This window comes from Piliocolobus tephrosceles, chromosome 6, assembly GCF_002776525.5.
Source record: "Piliocolobus tephrosceles isolate RC106 chromosome 6, ASM277652v3, whole genome shotgun sequence".
NCBI lineage: Eukaryota > Metazoa > Chordata > Mammalia > Primates > Cercopithecidae > Piliocolobus > Piliocolobus tephrosceles.
In genome coordinates, this window is record NC_045439.1 from 3,526,420 (window position 1) to 3,539,613 (window position 13,194).

General features: G+C 39.6%; 1 gene segment (V, D, J or C); it reads right to left on the bottom strand.

Annotated features, from left to right (window-relative positions):
• Positions 1-2,323: 2,323 nt before the first annotated feature.
• On the bottom strand, positions 2,324-5,520 carry LOC111529197. The segment is given in 3 exon segments: positions 2,324-2,774; positions 4,948-5,274; positions 5,378-5,520. Coding segments are annotated over 3 exon segments (399 nt in total).
• Between the last annotated feature and the right edge of the window lie 7,674 nt (positions 5,521-13,194).

Below are 13,194 nucleotides of genomic sequence, written 5' to 3' on the forward strand. Positions count from 1 at the left end.
TGGTGCAGGGGCTGAGCCCTAATGGAGTATCTCAATTAGGCCAGTGTAGAAGAAAAATATGGTGTTGGATCTCCCACACAGAGTTCCCACTGGGGCACTGCCTAGTGGATCTGTGAGAAGAGCGCCACCTTCTTTCAGACCCCAGAATTGTAGATCTACAACAGCTTGCATGGTGTGCCTGGAAAAGCCATAGGAACTCAATGGCAGCCTACGAAAGCAGCCATGGGGACTGTACCCTACAGAGCCACAGGGTGGAGCTTCCCAAGGCCTTGGGAGACAACCTCTTGCATCAGTGCATCCTGGATGTGAGACATGAAGTAAATGGAAATTATTTTGGAGCTTTATGATGTAATGACTGCCCTGCTGGGTTTTGGACTTGCATGGGGCCTGTAGCTCCTTTGTTGTGGCCAATTCCTCCCAGTCCATGCACCCCATTGTATCTTGGAAGTAACTTACTTTTGATTTTACAGGTTTATAGGTGGAAAAACTTACCTTTTCTCAAAGGAGACTTTGGATTGTAGATGTTCGTGATAATGCTGAAATGAGTTAAGACTGGGAGACTGTTGAGAGGGGATAACTATATTTTGCAATGTGAGAAGGACATGAGATCTGTGATGGGCTGGGGTGGAATGATATGGTTTCACTCTCTGTTTCCACCCAAATCTCATGTCCAATTTTAATGCCCAAGTGTTGTAGGAAGGGTCTGATGGGGAGTGATTGAATCACGGGGTTGGCCTTCCCTTTTGCTGTTCTTGTCATAGAGTTCTCACAAGATCTCATGGTTTAAAAGTGTGGCACTTCTCCCCTTGCTCTTTCTCTCTCTCCCCTGCCAGCATGTGAAGAAGGTCCTTGCTTCCCCTTCAGTTTCCATGATGACTGTACGTTTCCTGATGCCTCCCAGTAATGCCTCCTGTTAAGCTGGTGGAACTATAAGCCAATGAAACCTCTTTTCTTCATAAATTAAATTTCTCAGTCTCAGGTAGCTCCCTATATTTGGGTGAAAATGGACTAAAACACAGGTTGAAATAGTTCTAGAGATCAAACATACAGCAATGTGACTATACTAATGAATACTGTAAAACGTATCTTTTGCCAGAGAGTAAATCTTAGGTGTTCTTTCACACACACACAATAAACTAAAGGCACAAAATGATAACTCTCTGAGATGATAGGCATGCCAATTACCTTGATCATGATGAGCATTTCCCCAAGTATATCAATACATCAAGTGGTGTACCTTAAATACATACAATTTTATTTATCAGTGATAGCTCCATAAAGCTGAAAAGTTATAATGCATGCTTATATTAACACATATTTTATCAAAAACTTGTGAGAATATAAACAGAATAACTTGTATGAAGATATTTATAATAGTTTTGTTTATGATATTTTTATTGGAAACAAATTTAAATTCCATCAACAGGAAAATGGGTATATATATAGTCACTTATTCACTTAATGAACCAATTTATTTATTTAATAAACTGTCATTTATTAATGTAATGGACTGATTCAGATATGAAATACCTACATGTGTATGAGTACATACGTATGTATTTATACATGATGACAAAACCTTGATAGATGCAATTACATGAATGAACCTCACCAATAGCAAAGTAGCCCCTTACAAAAAATGATCTATAATATTTGATTCCATTTATATGAACTTCAAAACAAGAAAAATGGAGCTATAGTGACCGAAATCAGAACATTTTTCTATTTGCATTTCTCTAATGATTAATGATGCTTAGCATTTTAAAAATATATTTGCTGGTCACTTGTATGTATTCTTTTGTGAAGTGTCTGTTTGTGTCATTTGCCCATGTATTAGTCCATTTTCAAACTGCTGATAAAGACATAACCGAAACTGGGAAGAAAACGAGTTTTAATTTGACTTACATATCCACGTGGCTGGGGAGGCCTCAGAAGCATGGCAGGAGGCAAAAGGCACTCCTTAGCTGGTGGTGGCGAGAGAAAATGAAGAAGCAAAAGCAGGAACTGCTGATAAGCCCATCAGATCTCGTGAGATTTATTCACTATCAAGAGAACAGCACAGGAAAAATGGGCCCCCATGATTCAACTACCTCCCCCTGAGTACCTCCTACAACATGTGGGAATTCTGAGAGATAAAATTCAAGTTGAGATTTGGGCGGGGACACAGACCAACAATATCAGCCCATTTTTAATAGGGTTATTTGTTTTTGCTTCTTGATTTGCATTTAAATTTCCTGTAGATTCTGGATATTAGGACTTTCTTGGATGCAACATTTGTGAATATCTTCTAACATTTTGTAGGTTGTCTCATTATTCTGCTGATAGTTTTGTTTGCTTGTTTGTTTGTCTGTTTGTTCGTTTTGCTGAGCAGAAACTCCTTAGTTAATTAGGTCCCATTTGTCTGTTTTTTGTTTCTGTTGCAATTGCTTTTGGATACTTAGCCAAAAATTCTTTGTCAAAGCTGGGGTCGAGAAGAATATTTCCTAGGTTGTCCTCAAGGATTTTATGGTTTGAAGTCTTACATTTAAATAGTTCATCAATTTTGAGTTAATTTTACATATGTTGAAGGTAGACGTCTGGCTTCAATCTTCATCTTATGGCTAGCCAGTTGTCCCAGCACCATTTGTTGAACAGCACAATTTATTTACTTCCTTACTGCTTGTTTTCACCTGCCTTATCATAGGTCAGGTAATTGTAGCTGTGCGGCCTCAGAAGGTACAACCACTCAGAATGGCTGCCACTAAAAAGTCAAAATACAATGGATGCTGGTGGGGCTGTGGAGAAAAGAGAACACTTATATTGTTGATGGGAAGAAGAATTAGTCTTGGCCACTTTGGAAAGCAGACTGGAGATGTCTCAAAGAACTTAAAACAGAGATATCATTTTACCCAGCAATTCCACTACTGGGTATACACTAAAAAGTAATCAAATAATTCTTTATTTGTGAACACATTTGTCAGAAACCCTCAAACTGTACATTGAAAATCTATGCATTTTTATGTTAATTTTGTCTAATAAAAAAAGAACATAGACAATTGTGGGCAATATTTTATAATGAAGTTAAAGTCTTCATAAAATATATATGAAAATTCAAATACAAAATGTAAATGTGATTTTTACAATAATTATTAAAATGCATTCAGCTATACTAGAATAAAATCCCAGAAATAAGAAAGATAAAAGTGATATATTTAAATGAAAAATTAATAAGCACAAATTTCACAGACAATTATAACCTGTCTAAAAACATGTAGAACCTTTTATATTATTAGTTATGCAAAATTAATAAACTAGTGATATATTTTAACCTGTTTTATCAGGAAAAATTACAAATATTTTGTGTAAAATCATAACTGGGACTGCCAACAGGAAAATAACAATATTTGCAAGCACGTGTTTTAAATGTTAATATATTCTCAATGTTGGCCCAGTTATTACAGCTGAAATTTGTAATTATATCATGGATTTGTTTCAGTCCTTGGGAAAAAGAATTTTAAGAGATGACTTAGAGTAGAGGAATAATCTCCAATACGGAGATATTAGTATCTCACCTATAAAGAAATTGAAAGTACATAATGTATGTAAAGTCCTGATAAGAAACTCTGTCCCATGGAAAAGGGCTTATCCTATTTGCTTGTGACATATTTACTGTTAAAATTATCACCTTCGTGATGTTTTAGAAAATTAAAGCAAAGCGTGATGAATTGAAGGTGATGTTGCTTGTTTGGTACAACAGTGGGTGCGGATAATGAAGAGCCCTGTGATACCGAGGAGATGGCCTAATCCAAGGAGAGGGAGGCTCCAGGTCGTGTGGACTCACACTGGGCACCTGCTTCTGCCGTCCTGCAGCCACTCCCTGAAGCCTTCAGGAGACAGGGGTGCCGATGGGCCCTTGAGACGATCCAATGAGATCCGGAAGTGAAGAAAAATATAATGATCTGGGATAGATTTTAAAATTTAAAATAGAAATGGTATTGTAAATTCACAAATTACTGTTGTTTATATTCACAAGGTAAGAAGCAATGTTATGATTTGTGAATATAATATGGAATAACTAAGAAAATTAAGAAATAATGAAGATAACTATCATTCATCACTTCAAATTCTGATCATTTATTGTGACATTTCAAATGTAGTCTTTTTATACAAATATACAACTTTTTGTATATACAACCAATATACAACTTTTAAATTAGCAAATATAAATCAATTTATGTAAACAAGTAAAAATAACAAATCAATTATGAATTACTCTAATAATTTATATTTTGGTCATCATTAAGTTTGTTTCTTTAGGACATATTTTCAGAATTATTTTATCGGAATGTTTAATATGAATGCCTACACATATATGCATAGGTCTGTGTATTTATGCATCTTTGTTTTTTCTTTTTCTCTCTTTTTTTTTTTTTGAGATAGAGTCTCACTCTGTCACCCAGGCTCGAGTGCAGTGGCCCGATCGTGGCTCACTTCAACCTCCACCTCCAGGGTTCAAGCAATTATCCTGCCTCAGTTTCCCGAGTAGCTGGGATTACAGGTGTGAGCCACCATGCCTGGCCTATACATCTTTCTGTGTGTATAAATATATGTCCCTATAGCTATGCAGTTGCTAATGTCAACAAATGTTAATAAAAGTCTGGAAGAATCAGTGCAAATAATTAGCAATGTGTATTTCTTGAAAGTATATATTTAAAAAATCTATATGGAATTTTAATAATATTTTAACACTAACGATAACAAATTCATAATAAATACAAGTAATGAAATATCACAGCCTAGAATGCTCCAGAGTTCTGCAAACACAAACCTGACTTTTCCAGCTGAGGACAAAGGAAACCTCCCCCTGCACCTGCTCCTCGGACCTGTCCCGTCCTCAGTGGGTCCCGAGCGCCCCCTGGTGGCCCCGCGCGCCCCTGCTGGGAGGTTTGTGTCTGGGCTCACACTGACCTCCCCTCACCGTGTCTCTAGCACAGTAATACACGGCCGTGTCCTCGGTTTTCAGGCTGTTCATTTGCAGAGAGGTGATGCTTTTGGAATCATCTCTTGAGATGGTGAATCTGCCTTTCACAGACGCGGCGTATTCTGTTGTCCCACCATTAGCTTTGTTTCTAATGAAACCTACCCACTCCAGCCCCTTTCCTGGAGCCTGGCGGACCCACTGCATGTAGTGGTCACTGAAGGTGAATCCAGAGGCTGCACAGGAGAGTCTCAGGGACCCGTCAGGCTGGACCAAGCCTCCCCCAGACTCCACCAGCTGCACCTCACACTGGACACCTGCGAACACAGAGACACCAAGGTCAGAAACTGCCACACAAATCCACTGTTTCTCTCACTCATGTCCCCTCACACTCAGTATTTCTAGTTCACCACGAATTACCTTTTAAAATAGCAACAAGGAAAACCCAGCTCAGTCCCAACTCCATGGCTGGTGGTCTGTGTTCAGTGCTGGTCACCAAGTGGAAACTTCCGGGAATCCCAGGCAGGGGCTCCTCTCCCAGAGCTGCAGGGTCAGGGCTGGGCTGGTTTTTATCAGCAGAGGGAGGACGGTATTTGCATGTCTCCTACTATACAGCAAGCTCTGGGGTGGGGCGCCTGAGGAGAGGACGGGCCCAGATAGGATGACTGTGCCTTGCCGGAGTTTGGTGACTATGATGGTATTTGGAAAATATGTTGTCTTATAAAATTATGCTGTGATAAACACTTTGAACTGATCACCCTATTTTATTTGTACATACTTGTGTAAATTATGTTTTGTCACAGCCAATGGTTTCTCCACGTACAGATGTGGAAATAAACCACACATGGAAAAGGGGCTCTGTATGTATCTAAGGGCTCATGTCTGGGATGAATAAGCCCCGGTACCTGGGCCTGTGCCCCACTTACTCCCTGAACCAACTCCAGGACAGAGCTGGGGGTGCCTAATGTGGTTGTGGAACCCACTTTCTGTAGTGAGAACATGTGTGATTGTGCTACATTCTAGCATTCACCTAAAAATATGGTGAGAACTAGGGTTAGGCAGATACATTTCTAAGTATTTTTGAAATTTAACATACATTTTTTCCATCATTCTATCACTCCTTTCTTGTCTAAGTTTCCAGTTGTTTGCTTGTGATACATTTTATAAGTTTAGTTTACATGCAATAAACTTTCACTTATTTAAAGTGTACAATTGATAAACATAAGGTAACCGTCATCGTTATCAAGGTGGACAAGAGAATTCTCAGCATTTCCTTTTGCTCTTCTATATTCTTCCTCCTTTTTCCTTTCTTCCTTCTACCATTTCTCTGGCAACTACTGATCTTTGCATTGCTGCTGAGTCATTTTAATTTATCAGAATGTATAAAAATGAAATAACATGGTATATATTCTTATTTGTTTGGCCTGTCTTAAATGATTAGATATTTCACCTTGTAGTTGGTATAGCAGACTTTTAAAATTCTAAATAGTAGGTAGTATTCTAGCAGACAAATTTACCATAATTTGTTTTTCTAGTAAGCAGCTGAACAATATTTGATTTTTTTTATTATTCTATGTCTTACTAAAGATCTGCTATAGAGCTTGGAAATGTACATAGAAAAGGAATGTATTTTTTCTTATTTTTACAACTGCATCAACAATAAAAGATAAATACAGAAGATGGAGTTTTGCAAATTTTCTTTAATACTTTTGATATTTAAAGTTTCAAAACAAACAACAAATCTGGAGTTTTGGGAGAAGCAAGTTCTTGTAGACAGTAACAAAGCCAGGGTTTGAAATTAGCTAAGGCAGAGTCTGGAATATGAAATAGAAGCTATTACAAGATAAAATACAAATATATATTGGATTGTTTGAAACTGTGTGTGGTGCGCATGTTGTAGTGTGAAATTTTAAGGGACCACATACTGAAGAGCTATCCTACCCTGTTAAATCCCTTTGCCCAAGAAAGGGGAGAGTCACGAATCTTCCTTCCCTGAAGTGTCTGTCAGGGAGAGAACAAGAGTCCACACTTCTGAAATGTGTTCAGTCCAACTCCCTTATTCCCATTACAGAACTAAGAATTTACCCTGCAGGGGCAAATCACTGAAACCAGAATCCTAGGGTCACTTGTTCAATGTCTCAGGAATTGAGATGGTAACACCAAGATCTATTGAGAAGCAGCTCTCCTGTCTTTCTTATGGAATCAGAGCCTTAGTCTGCAGGGCAGGGCAGCAGATCTGCAAGGTGATCACTCCGATGGAGAACACCGGAGCTGTGGGAGGGAACACTGAGGGAAAACAGGAGGCCTCTACCTCAGGGGAAGGGCAGGAACACACAGACCAGCATCTCATCTGGAAGAGGGTCAGGAATACTCGCAAGGTCACACGCAGATCCAGGGTCACGATGCCTTCCTAGGAGTATGAACCAAAGAACATGGACCTAGGAATACGGACCCTTTAGTCTAATGTCTTTCACCAATTGAGAAATTGTCAGTAAATAAAACACTTGAGTGCACCTGAGGGAGCTGAAAGAGATTCTCTGGAGGATGAAACAAGCTAAAGAGACAAAGTCAAGCAGAAAAGACAAAGAAGGTATCATTGGAAGATCTGTAGTCTCTGGCAGGTGTAGAAGGACAGACTTCAATTCGTTTATGAAACCTTTTTTTCAGTCTTTAGTAATTTATGTGATAAAATAGTTGGCCTCATCAATGGCGTCTTATTATCCCCATCAGGGATGAGGGTCCATGTGGCACAGTTCTAGTCATGGGGGCAGGAGAGATGCCCTGTTGGGGTGTTCCAGGTCCTTCAGAGGAGAATCGCAAAAAAGTCTCTTCTCCACTTCCAGACAATCTATAATACGTGTGTGTGACCCTTGGGAATGTTGTCCTCATGTCACTGTATGATGGGAGTCCCCTGGGGGTGAAGCTGACTTTCTGGATGTATCAGTGTGGAAAATTGAGAAAAGAAACTGCCTGGGAAGATGAACTGTCAAATTATTCAGTCCTGGAGCCACTCACATCCAGGCTTCCTGTTTCATTAGGTTGTGATTTTCCTCATTGTTTAATCAGCCTCGGTTGTCTTTCTTCGCTCTCTGCTAAAATAGGCACACATACTAATCTAGAGGCTTTGGGGTAAATAAGTAACTAATTTCAAAATTAGAACAAGTCCCAAGTGAAGTCAGTTACCGTGTGGTTAATAATGTGGTAGACAGGAGACATGGCTGTATACTAAGAGAGTGTTCACGTCTATTTTATATTAGTTAGCAAAATCTTTTGTATATCCCTTAGATAATATGCCCATTGCGACCTTTGATTTAGCATTATTTCTTGATGAGTAACACCTAAATAATAAGTGTGATGGTTATTAACCAATAATTTATATTACAAGTACAAACTTCCATTTGGGATCTATTCCTCTACCTGATGTAGAGGAATCCACCCAGAAGGCAGAAGTTATTGCACTTATTAGAGCTTGTTAATTAACCAAAGGACAGGATTAAATACAGATGTTTTACTGTAGTGCAGAATTTTTTTTTTTTTTGTGTTTTTTTTTGAGACGGAGTCTCGCTCTGTAGCCCAGGCTGGAGTGCAGTGGCCGGATCTCAGCTCACTGCAAGCTCCGCCTCCTGGGTTCACGCCATTCTCCTGCCTCAGCCTCCCGAGTAGCTGGGACTACCGGCACCCGCCACCTCGCCCGGCTAGCTTTTTGTATTTTTAGTAGAGACGGGGTTTCACCGTTTTAGCCAGGATGGTCTCGATCTCCTGACCTCGTGATCCACCCGTCTTGGCCTCCCAAAGTGCTGGGATTACAGGCTTGAGCCACCGCACCCGGCCTGTAGTGCAGAATTTTAAACTGTGCTGCAAGCAGAAGTTTTTAAATCTTCTGAGAACCCCATCAAAATGGACAACAAGAAAATACACTTTTAAATAAATTCCTACATTCTAGAGACCTGATATATAAATTTGAAACCAAATGCAAACAAAGAGAAAAACAAAAGTCTAGCATGGAAACTAGAATAATGTCATGGTGCATCATTTCTCCAAACACAGTCTTAACCTGGTGTGTATGTAATATTATCTAAACATGGAAGGCATCGCCAGTGTTCACATCATACAGAATCAATCCCACTCACAATATTCTGGATATGTTGAAAGATGGCATGTTTAAATTAAAAATATTTAAAAATTAATAAAATATGGAAACTCTCTTGGCCAAGAGTTATCCCACTAGCACTATGGCCTCAGGGTCCCTCCCTCAGGACACATCAGTTACTGCCCTATGACTCGGGAGCTGGAAGATTCAAACATTTAGAAATTTTACCCTCATTGCTCACCTTTGTCCTATTGCATGCGTGTGTTATACGACATTGAAAATAATTTTTGTATTATACTCACTCCATACACCAAAAGTTTAAGGTTGACTTTTTATGTCATCTTTTCACAGTATTTTGTGATCCTCAACCATGAAATTATGTCTGTTGGAACAAACATCAGAAAAAATATTGTGCTGTTGAAACATTTTGGCATAAGTCATATCAGGTACTATTAACCAAAATACAGCAGAAAACAATTCAGGGAGTCAATTATTGGGTTGATATTTTGCAACTAAAGGATCCATTCAGACCACATGTGGTGGCTCATGCCTGTAATTCCACCACTTTGAGAAGCAAAACCAGGAATATCACATGAGACCAGGTGTTTGAGACCAGCCTGGGCAACATAGAGAGATCCCATTTCTATGAAAGAACTTTTTAAAAAATCAGCTGCATTTGGTTGTGCACCCCTCTAGTCCTGGATACTCAGGAGGCTGAGACCGGAGGATTGTGTGAGCCAGAACTTCAAGGTTACAGTGAGCTGATTGTGCCAGTGCACTCCAGCCTGTGTGACAGGGTGAGACCCTGTATCTAACTATAATAGTAATAACTAAGAATTTTACACGATTGTACGTGTGTGACAGAGACCCTGTATCTAACTATAATAATAATAACTAAGAATTTTACATGATTGTACCTGTGTGACAGAGTGAGACCCTGTATCTAACTATAATAATAATAACTAAGAATTTTACATGATTGTAAGGCACCTCAAATAGAAGATACTAAACTGAGTAGCCTCAGGATTCCTCTGATGCTTCTGATATTTTGAAGCAGACAACTCACCTAAGACGTTCTGAATAAGCGGGTGATTTTACATAGTGAAAGGTCTCCACACAAGACATTGGAACAGGACCGTTGTCTAATCCCCTGCCTGTACCTTTCACCCCTTTCTCCTCGTTTTCCTCCTCCTTTTAATTATCAGTTGTGTATTCTTATAATCAGTCTTCTCATTTTTTTGTAGACCTGGTTATTGTCCACTCATATTGGACACTGATTTTTTTATTAATGATTTTTATAATTGCTACATAGAATAAGTCATCAGACTATTCTTTTGCTACTGATAACTTAAAGCTTATTCCTCCATCATCGCCCTTCTTTCCAATACAAGATGAATCTAGTTGGGAATCACAGGAACTCCCTCATTTGATGCCATTTGGAGGTTCAAACCCCACAAACTCCTTTCTGTGAGTGAGAACCCTCACTCTGCCTCCACCACCAAACCACGATAGGAACCCTAAACCAGTCTCATTTCTTGTTCCATTGGGCCATTTTGGACATTCCTGAGAGACCAGCACTAATCTCAGCAGACACCTCCAGAGGTAATTAACATTTCCATATTCACATGGGGGACTGTGCGGCACCCACAGATGTAACATCCACACGGCATTTTAGTTGTGATCTCCTGGTCTTTTTATGGTGTCAACTAGAACAAAAGCTGTGAGCTTGGTGTCACGACTCCTAACCACAGGACACACCTGTTCCCTGAACCAACTCCAGGACACAGCTGGACATGCCTGGTGTGGTTTGATTAACCTCCATTATGTAATGAAATCATGACATTATTTTCTTGTATTCTAGTGTTTCCCTAAAAATATAGGGTTTATTTATGCATATATTCAGGAGTCTTTGATTTTTTGTATATATTTAATTCAATCTTTAATTCTGGGCTGAGAATTTTAAAATTTCTTGAGGTTTATGAGTGAAGTCCTTATGCCATTGTTCTGATTTTATTTTTTTATTTCTCATGTATTTTATTCATCTCTAACTCATTTTCTACCAAATTATAAGTGTTTAAATTTGTAATATTTTAATGAGGCAAAATTAGCAAATAGTAGCCCTCCCATAATGTGTACCATTTGACAGATAGTGATATAACCATTACCTTTCTCAACATAGAAAATACTCAACTACCCTCAAAATATCCTTTGGTTTTCCTATACTCCTGCTTCCTACACCTTCCCTTCTCACACCACATCCAGAGTCAATTACTGGTTTTCTTTATGTAACTTTAGTTTTCATTTCATATAATTTATAAAAATGGAATCGTATGTATGCACTTGTAATTTTTTTGTCCTTTTTTACTCATCATACGTACTTGTGAACTCACCCTCGCTGTTGAGCGTATCCAGCTGTACCTGATTGTGACAGTGGGTGTTTTTCCAGTGAATGAATTTACCACAATTTGTTTACTGATTCAGCTGCTGATTGATGTTTGGATTGCTTTCAGTGTCTGGGTATTATTTAAAAAGCTGCAATCATCTTAGAGAAGTACACAGCTGAGAAACACAACGTTCTTATTTTTACAACAATATGAACAGCAGCTAAACTGGAAAAGCTGCAGTTTAATCAATTGTCTTCAACACATCAGGTAATTGAAATTATACAATTCTGTGTATGTGAGTGAGTTTGTGAGTGAGAGAGAAGGAGGGAAGAAGAGAGAAAGAAGATCCTATACAATTGACCTGCACAAGAGATCCTACACAATTGACCATGATTTATGAGGTGATCAAATAAATACAATGACTTAGAGTCTTCATGGGAAAGGTCCACATAACATGGAGAGGACGACTCGATGCACCTACATGTGGTTATATATTTATATAAATGCCATTTCCTAATCATACAAGGAATCAGGTACATGAGAACAAACACAGTGGCGGGTGTCCAGTGGTGAAATATGATGGTGATGCCAAACCCCATCTCCAGCACCTTTTCCCCCATTGCACCTGCCTTGATGTGTGTCCTGAGCGCCCCCTGGTGTCCTGAGCGTCTCCTGCTGTTCCCGAGCTTCCCTGCAGGGAGGTTCGTCTGGGCTCACAATGTCTTCCCCTCACTGTGTCTTTTGTGTAAAAATCCGTGGTTGTGTACACGTTGCTCAGGGAGCTCAGCTGTAGGAATAACTTTTTTGGATGTGGATCTGGAGATGGTGACTGGACTCTTGAGGAGTGGGTTGGAATGTGCACTCCCTCATGACCTGGGCACCTGATTCACTCCCGTCCCTTCCCTGGGGGCTGATGATCCAGCTCGAACAGGAAGCACTGGTTGTGATGGGAAATGCAGACATGGCACAGGTGAGGGAGAGGGTCTGTGAGGGCTTCAGCAGGCCAGGAGTGCATAAGAAACACAGTTGTTGGCGTGCACAGGTTCTGAATAGCATGTTGGAATTCACAGATATTCACTTTTTTGTGAGAATGAGGGGCTCCCTGTGTGGATGAGAATGAGGAGCTCCCCGTGTGGATGAGAAGGAGGAACTCACTTTTTCCAATTTGCGGGTCCCCTTGAGCACATAGTAGATTCTGAGGTTAGAATTAGACAAATATTTGGTCACATTTTTTCTTCAAACTTTCAACCAAATAGCAAAGATAATCTGCTGTCAGGAGAATGCGCATTGCATCATTACCTCTATCTATGATAATGCTGATTTTCAGAATCTTGTTGACCTGTGATAGCCTAAAGGGTGTCGTAATCCTGAATCCACAATTAGACCTGAGCAGTAATCACGGGCAGTGGAGGTCGCCTCACATGGGGAAACATCTGACTCTGCACAGCTGCACACAGGGGTCTCTGCAGGCCCTTAGTTGTACAGGAACAGCTCCTCCTTCAGACTCAGAGTGAAGACAACGTGCTCTTTATCTGGGGAACGTGATGGTTAGTGTGTGGAAAGAAGCAAACTCACTCTAAGCAATATATTTGTACTTGAACAGAAAGCAAAGTTTACAAGAAATTATGAACTTGGGGTAAAGTAGGAAATTACAATTGTTTGCAGGCCGCATGCTTTCTTCTCCATGTCATCTAAGAGAACCAAGGAAAATCATGTTTTCTTATGTACATTTCCATAAACGGTGTTTCCACCCTAAGAACACA